The sequence below is a fragment of the Nelumbo lutea genome, chromosome 8, assembly GCF_056320005.1.
Source record: "Nelumbo lutea isolate HS-2025 chromosome 8, American lotus-T2T, whole genome shotgun sequence".
NCBI lineage: Eukaryota > Viridiplantae > Streptophyta > Magnoliopsida > Proteales > Nelumbonaceae > Nelumbo > Nelumbo lutea.
In genome coordinates, this window is record NC_142691.1 from 20,942,291 (window position 1) to 20,962,475 (window position 20,185).

Genomic DNA, 20,185 nt, shown 5'->3' on the forward strand with positions numbered 1-20,185 from the left:
AAGGGGGTGAGCCTCTTGATGACAAGACCATGTATGAACGGAAGATAGGGAAGCTTTTGTATCTCTATCTGGCATGCCTTGACATTTCTTTAGTTGTTAGTCAACACATGCACTCTCCCAGAACCACTCATTTGTTGACTGTTAAGAGGATTCTAACCTATCCAAACAGATGTCCAAGCCGTGGCATACTCTTTAAAAATATGGTCATATGAAGATCAAAGTGTAAACTGATGCAGATTGAGCTGGATATGTAGATGATAGGAGGTCTACCTCTGGGTATTGTGCCTTTCTTGGAGTAAATTTGGTTTCATGGAGGAATAAGAACCAGTATGCAGTTTGCCTGTTCAAGTGATGAAGCAGAATACAGATCCATGGCTCATGGAGAGGCAAAGGTATTATGGCTGAGATCCTTACTTGAAGAGCTTGGAATTGAATATGAGCTGCCATTAATATTGCTCATAACCCAATACAACACGACAAGACAAAATGTATTGAGCTAGATCAACACTTTATTAGGGGTAGAGTTGCCTATCAAGAAGTGTGCTTGCTATATATTCCTTTGATATACAACTTGCTGATCTCTTCACCAAAGCAGTCAAGATGAAGACAAATATATGCAATTTGGGAATGCTTAATATCTCCCAATTTGGGAATGCAATCCCATCTTTATTTTTTATGGTTTTTTATAGGTAGTCCTTATTTTTTATTGTTTTAGGCTGTTGTTCGGTTATTTTCTCTCAGTCATAGTCGACAAGGGTATTTTTGTCATTGTATCTTCTTTTATTGAATCATGTATAAAAGGCAATGAAGGGGGCAACAAAACCTATTCATTCTGTTCTCTCTTTCTTTCATTTTTCCTTTTCTTCTCCTCTTCCTCTGTTCTTCCTCTCTTTTATTTTTTTCTGAACAGGTTTCATACTAAACCTAAGACTGCTACAACAACCTTTTCAAGTGAACAAATTTAAAATCATCTCTACCTTTCGTGTCTCTAGAGAGTCATGGGATCTAGGTTTCAATAGAGGGTTTAGGAATTCAGAAAAAGGGTGGGAAAATGAACTTTTCTGTCTTCTAAACTCAGTGTTTTTGGACCAATCTTGTCTTGATAGTAGAATTTGGTCAGAAGATTCCTCCGGTTGTTTTTCTCTCTTCATTCTTCAATGCTTTGGTGCACTCTTCCAACTTCGTTTACACTTTTCCTGTAAAAGAAGTGTGGTGTGCTCGTTTACCTATTTCAAAGAAAAAGACCAAACTGGTGCTTATCCCGTCATGTTTGTAGCTTTTGCTAGGAGAGTGGTGAGATAGTAAATCATCTATTAATCTCCTGTCCTTTTGTTACTCTTATTTGGGGTCAGTTCTCCTCTCTTTGGGTGCAGATGGATTCCTCTTACAAGCGTGGTGGATCTTTTTGAATCTATTTTTTTCCATCAACCAAAGAAGAGAGGAAGGGTGATGTGGAGAACGAGGACAGCAATTATTTGGGTAGTGTGGGAAGAGAGAAATAACAGAATCTTTCAAGGGCAAGAAAAAAACAGCACATGAACTCATAGAAGGGATCACCATCAAGGCTATACATTGGTTGAAATCATTAGACCTGTTCAAGGACTTATCTATTGATACTTTAGTTAGAGGTTGGAGCACAGTAGCAAGTTCATCCTGTTCCTCTATAGCTATTCAAGAGGACTGGTCCCCTCCTTTAATTGTTGGTGTAAAGCTGAACTTTGACAGCAGCTCTGTAGGTAATCCAGACCCCTCTGGAATTAGGGGTGTCTTTAAAGATGGGGCAGGAAGAGTCCTTGCCCGGTATTTTGGCCCGATAGGTTTGGGAGAACAGAAGTTTTGGCACTCCTACAGGAGCTCAAACTAGCTAATCAACTGGGTTTTCAGCAATTGGAAGTGGAGGGAGTTTCGAAATTGGTAATTGGCTGGATGCAAACAAACAGTTTGGGCACTTGGTCCCTTAGACAACTTGTAAGGGAAACTATGCACCTAACAAGGGAGCTTGAAGTCTGTTTTAAATGGACTAGGTCCTAGGAGATCAGCCAATGCAATGGCAGACGCTTTAGCAAAGCAAGGAGTTAGTAGGGACAACCTTTTTTGGGCATGTTTGAAATTTATTTTATGTTGAGGGGTCACCTTGCTTATGAAGGTGACAGCTGTACTAAGTCTCCATAAAGATTAACAAAAGTTACTGTTTACCATCAAAAAAGAGATCCATGTTCACCTATGAAATTTCATTCCCTTCCAGCAAACACCATTCAATGCTTCCTTCCACCAAACCTCCTCCTACATAAAATTCAAATAGGTTAACCACATATTTTCAAACCTAAAAAGGGGTGGGGCCTCTCAAGAAATTTTCAGTTCCTAACCTAATAGGATAGTGATCGGAAGCTACTCTAGGCAAAGCTCTAGATAACAACCTGACCAATGGTCCTCCCTTTCCAAGTTAAAAACGGACCTATCCAGTGCATAAAGAACTTACTTGATATTTTCTCATGCTAGTAGACACTTGTTGATTGGGATTTCTTGATTCACCAGTGAACATAATGTCATTGAAATCCCTCCCACAAACCCCTGATTGCAAAAAATTCTCCACACATTTCATTCCTTTCCCTATAGTTGTTAGGCCCAAAGACATCGTCATTTCCCATATAAACCCATCCTCAACATTCTTGAATTTAATTGAAACAGAGAATATGTCAGCTTATAATATGCTCATAGTCACTTTGTCCATGGAAAGAAATATGTGTTATTCTACCCTACCTTTTTTAGACAAGCTAGGCACATGTTGTATCATCATCATCAACATCCAGGCCTAATCCCATCTATATGGGGTCAGCTAAGGCACACTGCTGTGTGTAGGGAAAAAAAAAAAAACAGATTTAAGACAACACTTGAGTGGGTAATGAACCCCTTTTTTCATCTTCTCTGGGCCTTACTTCATCAACCTACAAATGCACACACACTTGTATCCACTACAACCTCCCTTCCTGTGTTAGGCATACATGCAATCGGGGTTGTATAAGAGGTTTAAAGGACCATGAAAATCTTCAGGTTATAAATTTATTGAATATCTTCAATCATATCTTTCTTAATCCCCATGGTGATAACCACAAATTTTGGACCCTTAATACCATTGATCAATTCTCTTGATCTTCTCTTCTTTTCTTTTTTGTCTCTTGATGAAACTTCCCCACCTACCCCTTTCCTCCCCTTCTCCAGAAATTGCTTTGTGGATAGGATATGTGCCTCCTAAGGTGAAAGCCTTCTTTGGAAGGCTTCCTTATGCTCAAAAAAAGAACAACCAATTGGTGCATGTCTCCTAATTTGTGACCTCTGAACGAGTTGAGCGTATGTAAATCACCCCTTTCTTGAGTGGCCTTTAAATTTAAAGGTGTGGAACTACTTTTGTAATCTCTCACAGTGCTTGGTTTGTTCACACCCCATTGTCTTCATATTCACAGAACAACAATTCCATGAAATTTTGGGGTGAGAGGAGTTTCAAGGAACCATAAGTGATTTGATCCCAAGTAGCTGGACTATGCTGGCTAACTTTTCTCCCCAGAAATTGGTCAGATCTAAGTCAGAATCAGAATTGACTGGAATGGATTCTCATTCCCAAGAGAGGGGAAGGGAATGACCATTTCCTCAAATAGGGAAATGCCATTCCACCAGGAAAGGGAATCAGATTCCAATTCCACCCAATCAAACAGTCACAATCAGAATAGACTGTTCCGGTTCCAATTCTATTGAGAACCCAAGCCAACAAGGCATAGGAGTTTTCTGAGACTATAGTTGCAATATAGAATTTAGACTTTCAGGTGCAAGCGATCTTTCTGGACCCAAGGCGCAAGGCAATCACAAATTTTTAAAAAACATTTAAAAATGCAAAAAATGAAAAATATTAAAATAATACTAACTAAAAAACTACATAATTAAACTTTAAACTAAATGTTTTAGAAAGCTTATTCAATCAAATTAAAATGCATAAACATAGCACATAAAATATATCCAAAGTGAAAATGTAAAAAAAAAAAGAAATTGAACATATCAGGCACTCATCAAATTAATCATGTGAAACTTCCAAGCTCTTTATTTCTTTCCTAATTGCATTACTCTAGTTCTACGAGCCAATTTTTATGAAAACCCTCAAGGCAAGCCCAAATAAGTCCATGCTAGGGTCTTAAGTTCTTAATCCTTGCTTAAAAAATTGGTTTTATAATTTAGATTTAGTTCCTTATCTTTTAAAAAAATGTCATGTATTAGGAAGAATGAAATGAACAATATTAGCAAACAGGGGTTTCTCAAAGCACCAGAAAGTGAGCGAAGCAAGCAATGTCAGGTTTGGGGAATCCAGTGCACAAGACTCCCACCAATGTCGGGTTTGGGGAGGAGTTAAGAATTTAAGACCCTAGCATGGACTCATGGACTTATTTGGGCTTGCCTCAAGGGGCTCCATCGGGGGTCTAGGGGTAGAGGCCCCGGTGATGTGTGCCTTCTAAAGTGTCTAGGTTTGGGCCTAGGTGAGGTGCAATCCTTGACATGTGCCTTGCCTATGCACCTAAGTGCGCCTTTTCAATCACTGGCTTAATTTTTATGGATTAAGATTTGTGGAGGAAAGAGGATTTACTGGTTTCTTTGTTGAAGAAAATTGTTTAGTGATTTTTTTTATGATTGAAATAAGTTTATTAATGAGCAATAGACAATAGTACAAAGTCCCTGAGTAGAGGCACGAGTTGCAACCTCTCTGGGCTAGTTAAGTACAAATTCCAGATTACTAGTAGTTTACAAAGTAGCACAAAAAAGATCTTCCCTGGAAACCCCCTGTTTGGCTAAAGAATCAGCCATAGAATTAGTAGACCTGATTGCTGGTTAACCACTTTACTTTTTTGATGAGATCTTCCTAGCCTCAAATGGCAGTATCCGGGTTTAAAAGCCATCCCGTTACCACCTGAGAGTCCCCTTCAACTAGGAGATGCTCCACCCCAAGCTGGTTAGCAATCTGAATACCTTGTACTGCAGCAAGGATTTCTGCCCTTGTGGAGTCTCCTACTCCCACTTGTCCTAAGAATAAGGAGATTATGTTGCTGTCCATATTTCTCAAGACACTTAAAGGCCCTGGATTACCTTGGCTACTTCCATCAAAATTCAACTTGATGACACCTTCCAAAGGCGGAACCCATTCTGACAAGATTCTATTCTTCTTTGTTGAAGTGTTAGCTATTATTAACCAATTCCTCCACAAGTCATCAAAGGAGAAATCATCAAACATATATAATGTTTTCAGCCAATGGATTGTTCTTGTAAGGATGCAGTCCTTCACTTCATCTAACCCTATTTTCCTTCTCTGAAAAAATTCATCCATTCCTATCCTCCCAAAGAGTCCACAAAGTGGCTGCCCTGACACATTTCCACATGACTTTGCCTCTTCTAGTGTGCCAAACAAAAAAAGATGGGTTAAATGACAACCTTAAATCGAAAGGCAAAGACCACCTACCTCCAAATAAACAAAGGCTCCAATTCCATAAAGTTGTAGCAAATGATCAGGAGATCAGCAAATGGAAATAGTCCTCATTCTTGGCCTTACACAAGGAACACCAATTTGGGGAAAGACAAAGAGAGGACATCTTTTTCTTTAAGTTTTCCCAAAATTGTTGAGTAGTGATTCATTGGTTTCTATTAAAGGCACCTTGGTATTTAAGATTGCAAATTAGAGAAGTATTAGTTTTATTTTCCAATATGAACCACTTATTCGATTTCATTCCCAAGTCTACTAACCAATATTTTAGAAGGCATAGGAGGCATACCTCCAGGTGAGGCACCCAGAAAACGCCTTGAGGTGCATATGAGGTGTATACCTCAAATGTCTTTTTTGATTAGGAAAAAAGCTCAAACGCCTTTTGCATGTGAGAGGCATATGCCTCATGCATCCTCACAAAAAATAGGAAAGCAAGAAAAGAAAAAAACTCAAATGCCTTTTGCATGTGAAAGGCATATGCCTCATGCACCCTAATAAAAAAAGGAAAGAAAGAAAAGAAAAGATGGCAATTTGACCCATCCCGTGGGGCTCCACCCCACTCCACCCCAGCCAGGGCGGGTTTTTTGACCATTGATCCAGGTTTGGGGTGGGTTTCAGGGAAAACTGAAAACTCTAGGGCCGTGGATGGGGCAGGGATAGTATTTGTCCATCCTACCCCGACCCTGACCCCGAACCTACCCTGACTATACATAATTGTTAATATACATAATATTATAATATTTATATTATATTATATTATTTGTATATATGATACTATATTACATTACATAATATAATATAGTAGTTCTAGGTAGGTTTAAAAAAATACAAAAAAATTGCAAGTAGGGAATGACCAGAGCGAGGCAAATTCGGGGATCTCCATTCCCCACGGGGATAGGGATGGGGTTGGGATTTCTAGCCCCGATGGGGTTTGGGCGGGGATGGGGCAGGGTATTTGAGTTTGGGGTCAAGGTTGGGGCATGCAAAACCCAGCCCCGCCCGCCCCATTGCCATTCCCAGAAAGAGAAGAAATATAAGAAATGGGAAGAAAGGGAGGGAAGGGAAAGGGGCGAAGACCACCCCAACACCTTTTCAATGCATTCCAATTTCAGCTACCGTTATGCATTCTTCTTAATATAAGACATCTTTCATATTAAAAAAAAAAAAAAAGGAAAAACATGATGAGATCCTCCTACCTCTTAATCTTCTTCTTCCTCGTCTTAAAGAGGCTTACTCTCTTTTTTTTTATAAATGAAAGAGGCTTACCTTACTCTCTTGTGTTCTGGTTTCTGAACTATGCCTCATGCCTCCAAGTAGTGGAATGCCTCACATCATGCCTCCACGTTTTAAAACATTGCTGTTAACAGGCTAGCAGATAGTATAGCCAGGTTGATGCAATAAATGGGGGATGCTACGAACTTTACTTTTTATGAGATTAATTAATGATGTCAGCCAGTGGCTGTGGAAATTGTTTTTCTGTGTACCTCTAACTTTGGAGGGTAAGGCTTCCCTGTATACTCCCCTTCAATAAAATTTACTGTTAATGATCAATGCACACATCCACACACAAAGAAACCACGTTGGAACCCCCTTCCCAACAAAATATAAAAGAAATTAAAATAGAAAAGGGAACTCAACACCCAAATTGATTGGGGCTTTTCATGTGAGATAGAAAAAGAAAACCTGAAAACCTATCAGTTGCTTTAGTTCTTTGTTATCAGTTTAAAATGTTCATCAAATCCCCATTTCTTTCTTTTCTTGGTCGACTACACTTTTTTCCTTAGTAATGTAGCAAGTCTCCTTTGGTATTGTTATTAAGAATTAAAAAAACATGCTTTTTTCAAGAAGTTTCTTTGTTTAATGAACTACATTCTGAGAATATGGACCATACCTTCTCACTACGGTGAGAATCATAATCTTCTTGCTTTCGCTTGACGGGTCCTAGTGTATTTTGATCACTCCCTGCAGATTCCTTACTCTTCCTAGCATTCTCTTTATGTCTGTCCTTGTGCATCCATTGGCCATCAGAACCACGTGTAGGGTGATCATTACGAGAACTTGACCTTTCACGCCTTGAATTTCTGTCCTCTCCAATGAGTTGATTATCACGTGCATAGGAATCCTCACGCCCCCTTTGCTGTGAAAGACTTTCTTCTTCTAACCGTTCTCTTCTCTTAGGCAGCTCACTGTGCTGCCTTTTATCTTTAAATTGGTACTCTTTGTCAGAACTTAGACCTTTTGAAGATGAATCATCCTTAGCTCTAACATTCCCAGCCCATTGCTTGTCATCTACTCCTCTTCCACTCCTAACTGTTGTCCTCCCTTCTTCTCTTTCCCGCTTTGACATGGTATCTTCATGAGATTGTTTGAGCCTCTGTCGGTCATCCCTTTCCCTTTGACGCCAGCTATCATCTCTGTGCCTAGTGGAGTGGTAGTCATCAGGTTTATCTCTCAGCCTTGCTTGATCATCCCTCCTCCTCTGCTCCAAAACATCATCTCTCTCCCGCTTTCTTCGGCTGGTATCCTCCCTAGTTCTGTAGCTATGCACAAGTTCTTCTTTGTCAGCCTGTTCCCTTCGCTGGTAATCTTCATCTTTCCTTCTCTTCGTATGAGAACTATCCATATTCTCATGACGGCTCATCAAATTATCATCTCTTTCCCGGTGTCTTGGTCCAACCTCTTTATCATGGCGATCCCTCCAATCACCATTGTCGACCCGCTTTCTGGAATGAAGATGCTCATCTTTTTCATTTCTCTCACTTTCCCGGACTTTACTCCTTTGCCTAGATACCACTTCCTCAACACGCTCCTGCTTCCTTGTGTCTTCCTCCTTCAACCTTCTCCCATGTGTTTCTTCATCTCTCCTTTGCAAGGCTCCAAGGGAACTGTCTCTCTCTTTTGCCCTCTCAAAACCCTCAGACTTCATATGTGAATAATGTGGTGAATTGAGATCCCTTTCTCTATGACCATAGGAGCGATAAGAATCTTCCCTCCCTTTTACAACTGTGTGGTTTCGATCCACATCTGATCTCACATCTTGGCCATGATCACTTCTCCTTCTGAAACTAATGTCATGCTCATTGTAATGCCTTTTCATATCCCTTGTGTGTCTAGGCTGTCCGTCTTGAACAACTTCCTCATCACCTTCATGTCGCTTCTGGTATTCTCGGCTTGCTTTGCTGTTGTCACTACTACGTGCTGCCCTTAGGTCATCCCCTTCACCATGTTCTTGGACTGCAGGCTGTTCGACCAGAGAACTCAGTTTTTGTTTCTTAACAGAATGAAGTACAGTTCCGTCATCAAGGTTATCACTTGGGACTATTGTATCTGAAGCCATTTCATCCCCTTCCACTTCATTGTTTTTATCAGGTAACACAAGATCATCATTTGCATTATCTTTTTGTTCTACACTTGGCTCCCTTACAGCTTCTATTGTGATAGGGGATGACGAATCTGGACTCTGTTTTCCATCAATGCTTCCCCCTGACTTCTCCTTTTGACTATCATGGGATCTGTTCAGTTGATCAATTTGACTTGGGGTTATTTTTCCATCCTTGGTTGTTAAATGGGGATATCGGTCACGCACAGTTCCTTGCGGCCACCTGAAATTGAAGGAGAAAGGTAATATTGCATAAGTTCGCATAGAATGTTATTTACCCTAAATTAATACAATCTGCAAAAATAGACACCAGAGACAGGTGGAACAAGATAAAAATATATATCATTTATGAATGAGAAAAACCCCACCAGTGTGAGTTTGTCTTACATTGCTGGTCCCAAGCCTGGATAAAGGAGGATTGCATCAAGTTGGCAACAGGCACTAAACCTTTTGCCAAACTCTCATGATTATGGATAATGATTTTAAAAAATGATTTAAGCACCTATATTTTCACAATGGATGTGGCACTGAACCGAACAGATTGGCAAAACAGGATTCATATAGCCAACCCCTTCTAGTTAGTGTTAGACAAGGCTTAGATGATGATGATAAAAATGAAAAAAAAATGCATAGCAAATATACATACACAATAGGTTGCAAAATGATATTGAAAGACAAGATTACGATGATTTGGATAACTAAAGACACAGTCATAAGCAAGTAAAATAAAATTGGGAAGCCAGCCTATCCAACAAATATATCAGTGGTAAAATAACAATGGCTACACCTTTGATGGAGGAATAAGCATTTTGAACTTGTATATTTCTCTTTTTTGTGATGTTCTTGTATCTTCTGTTTGAGGTGCTACCTTATCACTAGTAACATCATAGCTAAAGGTGATTAAAACACTAAATTTTTCCATGCCTTAGCAAATGGTAGGAAGAGGAAGAACTCAATTACTTCTTTATTGGTGAGTGGGGGGAGGGGGGCTATTGAGATCACAGATCAAGGTGAAATTGCTAAGGCCTTTGCAAATCATTTCAGATCAATCATTCATAGGCCGACCAATGAGAGGTGGTCTTTAGGAAAAAAGGTGAGGAGGAAGAAATCAAGGAAGCAGTTTTCTCTCTTGACAGATATAAGGTTCCTGGGCATGATGGTTACACAATGGCATTCTTTCAAGATTGTCGGGAGATAATTAAAAATAATTTGATCAAAGTTTTTAGGGAATTCAACAGAAGAGGGCTGATGTAATAGAAAAGCAAGGGGTTAATGAGGAGACTGTATTTTTGGCATGCTTGTAAATTGATTATGTTATGAGAGGTCACCATTTTGAAAGGTGGCAGCTGTAATTCTATAGTTCTCAAAATTAATGAAAGTCACTGTTTCCTATCAAAAACAAATCCACAGAAGGGGAATAATCATCCCAGGAATGAACTCCACCTTCCTAGCCTTGATCCCAAAGAAGAGAGGCTTCTCAGCCAGGGGACTTTAGACCTATAAGCCTAGTGACCAGCATCCATAAAATTGTGGCCAAGGTTTTGTCTTTGAGATTCAAAAAGGTCCTTCCCTCTCTCGTATTCCAGCTTCCTAGGGACCTTTATTGAGGATAGACAAACAATTAACCAAATCTTAATTGCTAATGAATGTGTGGAGGTCCAAAAATGGTTAAAGAAGAAGGGAGTAGCAGTCAAATTGGATTTGGAAAAAGCCTATGATATTGTGGACTAGGATTTCTTGATGGAGATTATGAGGAAGTATGGCTTTGGGACTTTGTGGTGTAAATGGATCAAAGGGTGCTTGCAAACAAGTCATTATTCTGTTATTGCTAATGGCTCGGTAGTTGATTTCTCTAAGGGACTTCAAGGTCGTAGACAAGGTGATCCACTTTCTCCCTTTCTCTTTACTTTGGCAGTTGAAGTCTTAAGCAAGTTGATTTCTAAGGTAAATTCCTTGCAGATGTTTAAGGGTTGGGTAATAGGAAGAGATAGAGTCTTGGTCTCCCACTTGCAGTTTGCATATGATAAAATCTGAAGTTAGTAGTGAAGCTCTTTGAGAGGATATCCAACTTGAAAATCAACTGGTCTAAAAATCTGTTGGCTGGTATCAATTTGGAAGATGATGGTTTGAGAGCAATGACAGAACCTTTGGGTTGTGAAAAAGGAAATTAGTCCCCGAACTACTTAGGTTTACCCTTGGGTGGAGAAGGCTAATGGTGATGTGATGAGATCAGAACTAATGGTCCATCCTATCAATGTATTCAGATCCTATTCAGCATGGTGATGGGGTGAGATCAGAACTAATGGCAGCAAGAAGGCTAAAGAATTGGGGATTGAGAGACTAATCATTAAAGGTGATTCAAAAATAGTTATGGGCTGGCTGAGAAAGGAGGAAAGAGTAATCTGGCAGCTAAGGACTGAGTTCAGGCACTTCAAACAGTTATCTAAATATATGCTCATCCAAATAAGATGGACTAGAAGATCTGCAAATAGCATGCCAGATGGTCTAGCTAAGGAATTCAGAGACAATCCATGTTTTGGGCTCATTTGTAAATTTGGGATGGTTTGGGTTTGCTTTTTTTTTTCACAACTTCTTGTTGCATCTTTCTATGCCCTTGGGGGGAATCCGAAAACAGAAAGCTTTTGGAAGCCAATGTTAGAGAGGTTCACAAAGAAGTTGGCAATGTGGAAGAGAAATTATATTTCCTTGGGGGGAAGACTCACCTTGATAAAATCTACCCTAGCAAACCTGCCCACTTATTTCCTCTCCACCTTTAAGATCCCGGTGAAAATAGCTAGGAAGTTGGAGAAGATTATGAGGGATTTTTTTGTGGGAACCGGGCGAAGAAAAGAAAGATCATTTAGTGAAGTGGGAACAAATGTTACCCTAAGGAGCAGGGTGGCCTAGGTATAGGGAACATATTAAAGAAAAATAAGGCCCTCCTAGGGAAATGGCTGTGGAGATTCCCTTGTGAAGAAGATAGGTTGTGGCACAGGGTCATTAAAAGCATTCATGGTGAATCGGATAACGGCTGGGATGCAAAACTAGCTTCCAATGCAGCTCCAAATTCCTCCTAGAAGGCAATCTTTGAGGTACTACCAACCTGTCTTCAATTTATCCGGTTTGGTGTTGGATGTGGCAATAAAGTTTTCTTCTGGGAAGACCTTTGGTTTGAGGATTTGCCTCTTATGGTTAAACTCCCGGACCTCTACTCCTTATGAAACCTTAAAAACAAACCTGTTGCTAGGATTGGTATGCTTCCAAATTTGGGTTGGGACTTTGGCTTCAGAAGAGGATTGAAGGAAAATGAATGTGAGTCCCTAGTGCTTTTGATCTCAACACTTGAGAAGCATGGTTCAAAGTATCGATACGCCTCTGCGTATCGGCAAAGTGGTATCGGTACTTTGAACCAGGGGGCAAATAGATCTACCTTGTACTCGGCAGAACTGTAGCTGATTGTATGTGGTTGCAGAATGGGTTAATAATGCATTTCTGCAACCAATAACTATTGTAACTGATTGTAACTTATTCTCTGTTATTAATTAGAAAACAAATTTTTTTCTGATCAAAAAAAAAATCTTGTTGCTGATTAAAAAAAAAACATCATAGGTTGTGCCATCTGTCCACAACAATTGAACAGGATGCATTTATTCACCCCCAAACCTATATGTTACTAGAGTTGCTTGTTACTAGCAGATCTGGACTCCAATGCAACAACCCCATGAAAAGAATTTACTTTACTATTCAAAAACAATGTACCATAGTCCACACTCCACGCACAATATGATCTCAGGGGAATTGGAAGTTCTCCATTTGAGCTCATTCCACCAACAATAGGTAAGTGTGACCGGCATTACTATGTGACTTCCTTAATATACTTCCAGGGCCACTGGTTTGTTAAGGATGCATTACAGCCCAAAACTAGGGCTCCAATTAAGGTTATGCATTGTCCTTTTGAATAAACACCAACAGTGTGAGCTTGTCTTACACCAGTACACCACCAGTCCCAAGCCTGGACAAAGGAGGGTTGTGTCAAGTTCGCATCTGGCACTAAAAGATTTTCTGAACTCTCATTAACCGACTCCATGTAGTTGGGATAAGGTTGGATGATGGATGGATTACCGGCGTCCTTTTGAAGAAGTAAAAGCTTGGTTACATCATCGAAGTTGCAGTTGACTATTCTAGACATCAGACAACAAATGGACAGTGGTATCAGTTTCACCTATAACCAAATAGAAAAATGGATTCATTGCAAAGAATTCAACGTGTCAGTTTCTGGCATTTGAAAAAAATGAAAAGAATAGAAAAACTTTTCATTTGGAAAAATCTGATTTCATTGGAATGATTTTTTGATGAATGATAATATATTTATTAATTCAGAAGCAGATTTAGAGTGAGTTCATACAACATCCCAGAGAGAGGCGCGAGCTGCAGCCCCTCCTTGAATCTTACACGTAAACTAGGAAAGAAAAGCAAGAATCACAACTGAGCCCAAAACAATTCTTCCCTATTTACCCCTTGCTTAGCTAACACATCTGACAAAGTATTTGCTGATCTCCCCACCCACTGTGCAGTGACCAACATATTCCTTGTCGACCAACTAAATTTCATTTCATTCTTGTAACGCCACATAGCTTCTCCAGGATTTTTCAACCAACCCACCACCACTTTGGAATCCCCCTCGATTGTTAGGTGTTGTACCCCTAGCTGGTTTGAAAATTGCACTCCTTGTACAGCAGCTAAAAGTCCTGCCCTGATGGAGTCCCCAATTCCCAAGGGACCTAAGTAGAGCAACAAAATCTCTCCCTTCTAATTTCTCAAAGCACCCCCCATTCCGGATAATCCTGGATTACCCATGCTACTTCCGTCAAAGTTCAACTTCGATGAGCCTTCAGATGGAGGAGACCAGCTTGTAATTGATTTGTCCTTTAGAGATGAACACCTCACTATTGCTGACCAATTTCTCCAAAGGTCATTGAAGGAGAATTGATAAAAGATTTCCAAGGTCTTCAGCCAAGGTATTGCCCTATTTAACACACAACCTTTCAATTCCCGACTGCTCCTTTCCTTTTCTTGAAAAATTCTAATATTCCTTTCTTCCCAAAGAGTCCAAATCAAGGCAGCACGAGCACATCTCCACATAATTCCCCCTATTGTTGTAGGCCAATAAAAGGTAGAATGGTTGAAGAGCATGTGAACTTCTGCTGGTAGACTCCAACTACTCCCAAACAACGAAAGTAGCCAAGCCCAAAGGTCTGCAGAAAATGGACAAGATATTAATAGGTGGTAACAATCCTCACTATGAACTCTACAGAGGATACACCAATTAGGAGAAATATAGAGGAAAGGTCTTCTCTTTTGTAGGTTATCTAGAGTGTTTACTTTCCCATGGAATACTTCCCAACAAAATGCCATAATTTTTTGGGGAACTGGCCTGCACCAAATTTCTTTTGACGGAAAGGGTTGGTGAGTAGAAAGTTGAGAGATGGACTTGAAGAAAGAAGCACAAGTGAAGGTTCCATTGGGTCTACGAGTCCATACCCTCTTATTTGGCTTGGAGGGATCCAAACAAACCTGATTAAGACAACCAAGCAAGACAGAAAGAGATTCAATTTCAGCATCCCTAAGTCCTCTATGAAACCCAAATCCCAAGTAGGATCTAAAAGTGTTCCCAAAGGTGAGACAAATTTTGAGACCACCTGTTTTTTGTACAAAGAAACTGAAAATAGCGAAGGGAACAGATCCTTTAAAGGTGTGCATCCAACCCAAATATCCTCCCAAAAATGAATAGTGTTGCCAGAACAAACTTCATACCTGATAAAATTGAGGAATTGAAGAAGGGTATTGTGAATGGCCTTCCAAGGTGTTAATAGGTTAGCTTGCCTTGATACACCAGCATCCCATCCATTCTCTGACCTCCCATGAATGTTTCCCTCCACCTCATGCAACGATCTCTCTCTTTCCAATGGCCATCACCACAACCATTTCCCTAACAGAGCTTGATTTTTTCTAGTTACCCTCCCAAGTCCCAAACCCCCCTCTTCTTTACTTCTGCACACAATTTTCCAATTAACCAAATGATCCTTTTTTTCTTGTCCCGGCTCCCATAAGAAATCTCTCATCAACTTCTCCAGTTTCCTAGCTTCCCTGACTGGTATCCTAAAAACAGACAAAAAATAGGTAGGTAAGTTAGCCAAGGTAGCTCTTATTAGGGTAATTCTCCCTCCTAAAGAGACATAATTCCTCTTCCATGAGGCTAATCTCTTCTCAAACTTTTCTATCACTGGGGTCCAAAATATACTCTCCCTAGGATTTGCCCCGCATGATTCATTAATAAGTTTCTGGGCTTAGTAGCATGTGATATCATCTGATTATCTGGAAACTGTAGTAAGTTGTGTAGAGTTATATTTATTTACAACTGATAAATATGTTATAATTAATTAATTAATTAATTAATGTGTTTCCTGCTTGATAAAATAAGTAAATTATAGTAGAGAACAGATTTTTTATAACAGCATCCACAAATCATGACAAAGATCCTTTTGAGAATTATCCATTTGGTGGTTCTGCACAATTTGAGAGTCCAATTACTTCTGTGTTTGCTTGGGACAACAAGGGTTGGATGATAATACCTAACCATATACTTGCTTTCCACTAAATCATTCTTTAGTTTCCATTCTGGACTGTCTGCATATATAGTACAGAAATTATATTTAATGCTTCTGTTAGCTTTTGCACTTAAGGCCCTGTTCGCTTTTAGGTAAGTTACCTGGGTAAGTGTTTCCTGGGAAATACTTACCCGGCCAAGTACATTACCCATGTTCTTTTATTTCCCAGGTAAATAAGACAATGACCGTTTTAGCCATAAAAACCTATTATTAAAAGGGGTGTTTTTTGTCCTATCAAATTGTTGGCAACTTCCCCCAGGTAGAAAAGTTATTTACCCGCCTGGGAGATGGTAACCAGGAAAATAAATTTTCCCTGGTCCCCACATAAATCTGAAAAAAGCATGTTTCTTGGTCAATGTGAACCAAATCCCATTGACCAACACCCCCCCCCCTCAAAATATAAAAAACAAATGCCCCCTAAAGGAGAAGTTTTTGGAAAGAAACTTGGTCTCAAAAAAGTTGTGATGGAGAGCAATTAATTGGAACTAATAACTAGTATATCTAACTCAAACAAAGAATATTGTTGGTAGTGAGGTTAAATTCAACATTTTGCTCCTTAGCTCAGCAGGGTTTTGTGAAAGAGGAGAAATTTTTTTGTGCCACCTCAGTGGCTGACCGATGAACTTTGGGCAGAGTTTAAGCAAAACTCCAAGGATTACATTTTTCACTCCCCAAATCCCAAGACTCTAGTAGGTATAGAAAGAAATGATTTAGACAAGGATTACTAATTTGACCATTATCAAACATAAACAAAGACAATGTTGACCCTATATTTATGTAGTACCTTTCTTCATGTGGTGTGTTATAGACACTACCAGGGTATACAGGAGTCCTCCCCTTGGAACCAGGATGGTATTGAACAGGTGCATCAGCAGGATATGGCAAAATCCCATCTCCTTCATGCATGGTATTGTGAACGGAACCCATATATGATGCTCTTCTGGCCACTGTTTCCCTTTTCCTATCATTATGACTTTCTGGGAAATGGTCATCATAGTATTCAGTCTCAGTCTGCCCAATATCTTCTTCAGCTTCGCGATGTCCTTTAAGGCCCTCCCCTTGGGAGTCATTATCTTGCTGTTTGAGGGTACCAGTATCTGTGACGGAATCATCATCCGCCGAATCCTGTAGGACAATCTGTTCACTGACATATGTAAGTCCATACTCATATGTTTTATAAAGATATGCACAGATAAATATAATGATCATTGAGATATACAGGAGTTGAGATTGAGCTGAGTCTGGACAGGGCTTTCTACCTCTATTATTGCATCTGAATCACGGATCCGTGGTGGCCTGGTATCTACGGAAGGAAGACGTTCACCATAACCACCTTCCACTTGTATTGCTCTCCCAGTTGGCTGGTTTTCAAACAAAATGAGATGAACAAAACAAGAGATAGAAGCAAAACAAAATTAATAAAACCTATAGAACAGCAAGTTGACATTGTGGACACAATATAACTGGGTTATTACATTGTGGACACAATAGGACAGGAAGTTGATACTTGTGTAGCTGGGCTATTACATTTCTGACATGTGGAGGGATAATGTAACTAATTCCAAGCCCCAACCATCCACCAGGTAGGAAAACCACTGCTTTCTCATGTAACCACTCCCTTGGTCACATTATCCCTAAACCCCTTCATTTATTGGATCTTTCCTCAGCTGACATTAACCTTCTACATCCATTATTTTAATTCAGAAACTGCTGAGAAAAGGGAAGTTAAGTTGGGCAGGTGGCCAGGTGCTGCAATTTTTGCCTCACGAAAAAGGTCGTTTGGGAAGATTAGGTCCTTTTTGGCTTAGGTGGTGCTGCAATGAAGATTTCCATGGTCAATTAATATTCTTCTCTAAATGGATTGGTTAAAACAACCATGTGTGTGTGTGTGTATATATATATATATATGCATGTATTTATGATATACCTAAAATCCATGTGTACATGTGATGTGCGTGCGAGAGTATGTGTTCGTGACCCATAGGCACGGGTATCCAATGTATGTGTGTATGCATATACAGGCATATACAAATACCATTAGAAAACTGAAAAAAAAAAAAGAGCTAAGTAAACCTTAAGGAAAAAAAATTATGTTGTGTGAAAGAGGTCACCAGCAAAGTAAGAAAATAAATAGCTTTAACATACTATCGGTGGTCGTGGCCGTGCAACTCTTCCTTGGCCCATTAAATCACCTTGCCCACCATCTGTCTTTCCAATATGTGCATTTTCAGCTGAAACATCATGAATACCTGCTGCAGCTGCAAGCTCTGGGGGCAAATCTGGGTCGTAGTCCTGAAATTAAGTAGAATTAGGAGAAGGTTATGTTGGAATCTGCTGCACTTTTTTACACTGCACTTGCCATGCGCTTCCATTCAGTCTGCGACAGGTATCCCATTACATGTGTAAATACCAATGCATATGAGACCAAACATGTCCACCCATCACGGACTGAGTGGAAGTGCATGACAAGTGCAGCAGATCCGGACTCCCCAATACCTGCTCTGATCGCCCACTTTCATAAACACGAATTTTACTTTGCATGGTTGCCTCTAGGCGCATTTGTTCCTGCATAATCAGAAGCCTTGATAAAGGATATCAAATAAACTAAATAAAGGAAGGTTGACACTCTTTTTAATAACCAACAGTAGCTTATCAACAGAATATTAGCACTTACAAGCTGCTTGCAATAATCTTTCCAGCTCTCTTCGTCCAACCCAAAGTTGAAGAAGTCTGATACATCAACACCAGGATGCTTCCATGGTTTTTCCGAAAAATTATCAATGTCCACATCAAATACTGTCCTGGAAAATAGAAACAGTAAAAGGGGTAATATTGTGTACAGAAAGGTAACATATTTTTGGGTCAAAGCAACTATTATACACAAATCACGCTACAACTACAACTCCCAATCCATAAACAAAGGTAAATAAAAGAGTTCTTTCTCCTTGAATCATAAACTGAAAAGTTTATTGCAAATAGGAAAATAAAGATATAAAATCCAAGGGCTCAGAAAACAAACAAGATCCATAATCCAAGGACCTGCAGAAAAGCTAAAAATACAGGCATCCCTTATGCCAGTTAACAAGGTTTTCAGTAAAACATGGTTCACTTGATACCCTCTCCAACCAAAATCTCAGAAATGTTATTGGTAGATTTAGGAAGTTTGCATAACAAATGTTATTCCACTTTTAAGTTGGGGATTAATCAACAAACAGTTGGCACCTAAGTGAAAGAGGCAAATCCTAGCATTGCACTCATTCAAACTTATCAAACAATTAAGTTGTATAGCTCAAATTAAATAACATTGAAAGCAAACTTAAAATAAAGATGGAACCTCTTCTTTTCTTTTTCTTGGATCAAAAAGGAAAGAGGAAATTCATTAAAATAACAGTATATAACTGATGGTAGTAAAATCAAATTTATTAAAAGAAAAAGAATATTACAAAGGTGACAACAAGTCACCCGATAGAAAAGAGAAGACAAATCCTATTCACAACCACCTCCAACCCTAAAACCACGCAAACCCTTACCAACACTCCACATTTCAACTCTCCAAGAGAGTCAAATCCAGAAAAAATAGCACTCAGACCAAACAACCAGAGGCTAGAGGTGTTAAGGGGAATTTTTGGAAAAGAAAATTTGAGGCCAATAGGATAGAGAAAAAGGGAGAGAGAGAGAGAGAGAAAGAGAAGAAAATAGGATCAGTGAACTCAACAGATGAATGGGTCTGCGCTGTTGCAAGATTCAAGGGAGGAAGGAAGATCGTGTCATTCAATGGTGGAGAAGCCAAGGAATTGGAGAAGACATATACAGTCAACCAGCAACTGAAAGAAGCACCAGAGCTGGAAGAGGAAGTGTTTCATCAAGCTCGCAAGTCCAATCATGAATCGGAAGGTCTTTCATAGATCCAGATTTGTTTGCTGTCTGATTTCCAGCTTCAGGAAGCTGTTATTGATGGTGTAAGAGGAGTTTTGAGGAGTGTAGATAATGCAGCTAGGGAGAGGGGCAGAGCTAACCAGGAGGATTCTGTAGCAGCATAAGGAATCTCACTGAATGTCCTGACCAGTTCAAGAACTTCGGAGATTGTTGCTTGTCTGAATATTGAGGTGAGCTCAAATCATTTAATTTCTTCAAAGGCATTGGAAGATGACAGCAAGGAAAGGGAGGAGCAGGAATCGGAGTTGAAGAAGAGGTAGGCAGGCAAGATAAAGGAAAGAGAAATTTTCTTAACATGGAAGAAAAGGAGTGAGCAGCAGCAGAGGGTCTATGATAGAAAAAGAAGAATTTTCTATCAGGGAAATGAAAAAGCCAGGAAAAAAGGGGAGTAAGTGAGAGTGCAAGAGGTCTCGGGAGAGGGGATAAGGGAGGTAGGAGAGACGGCCAAGGGACTTAAAGGGGAGGAGGTTTCAAAAGAGGAAGGCATTGGGGAGAAAAGGGTGGATATTGAGAAGCTAGTGGAGAGACAGGTGGAGGTGGAAATTTCTCTTGGTTTATTTTTTCTAGGAGGGGAGAGAGTAGTCAGGAGGGCAATTGAACAGTTTGAAAGAAGCAGGAGAGAAGAAAAAAAAAACAAGAAAAATTTTTTGGGGAGAGGGTAAGGAGTGGGAGGAAGGAAAAGGGAGG

At 39.7% G+C, this 20,185-nt stretch overlaps 1 protein-coding gene across 2 annotated transcripts in view; it reads right to left on the minus strand.

Moving 5' to 3' along the window:
• The window catches only part of FIP1[V] (FIP1[V]-like protein), a 50,248-nt gene that overhangs the window by 16,936 nt on the left and 13,127 nt on the right, over nt 1-20,185 (minus strand). For both annotated transcript variants that reach the window (XM_088957384.1, XM_088957385.1), the window contains exons 3-8: nt 18,237-18,363; nt 18,059-18,127; nt 17,708-17,854; nt 16,822-16,923; nt 16,347-16,699; nt 7,407-9,117 (exon numbers count right to left, since the gene is read on the minus strand). In XM_088957384.1, coding sequence (XP_088813510.1) covers nt 7,407-9,117; nt 16,347-16,699; nt 16,822-16,923; nt 17,708-17,854; nt 18,059-18,127; nt 18,237-18,363 — 2,509 coding nt within the window. The remainder of the gene's footprint in view (nt 1-7,406; nt 9,118-16,346; nt 16,700-16,821; nt 16,924-17,707; nt 17,855-18,058; nt 18,128-18,236; nt 18,364-20,185) is intronic.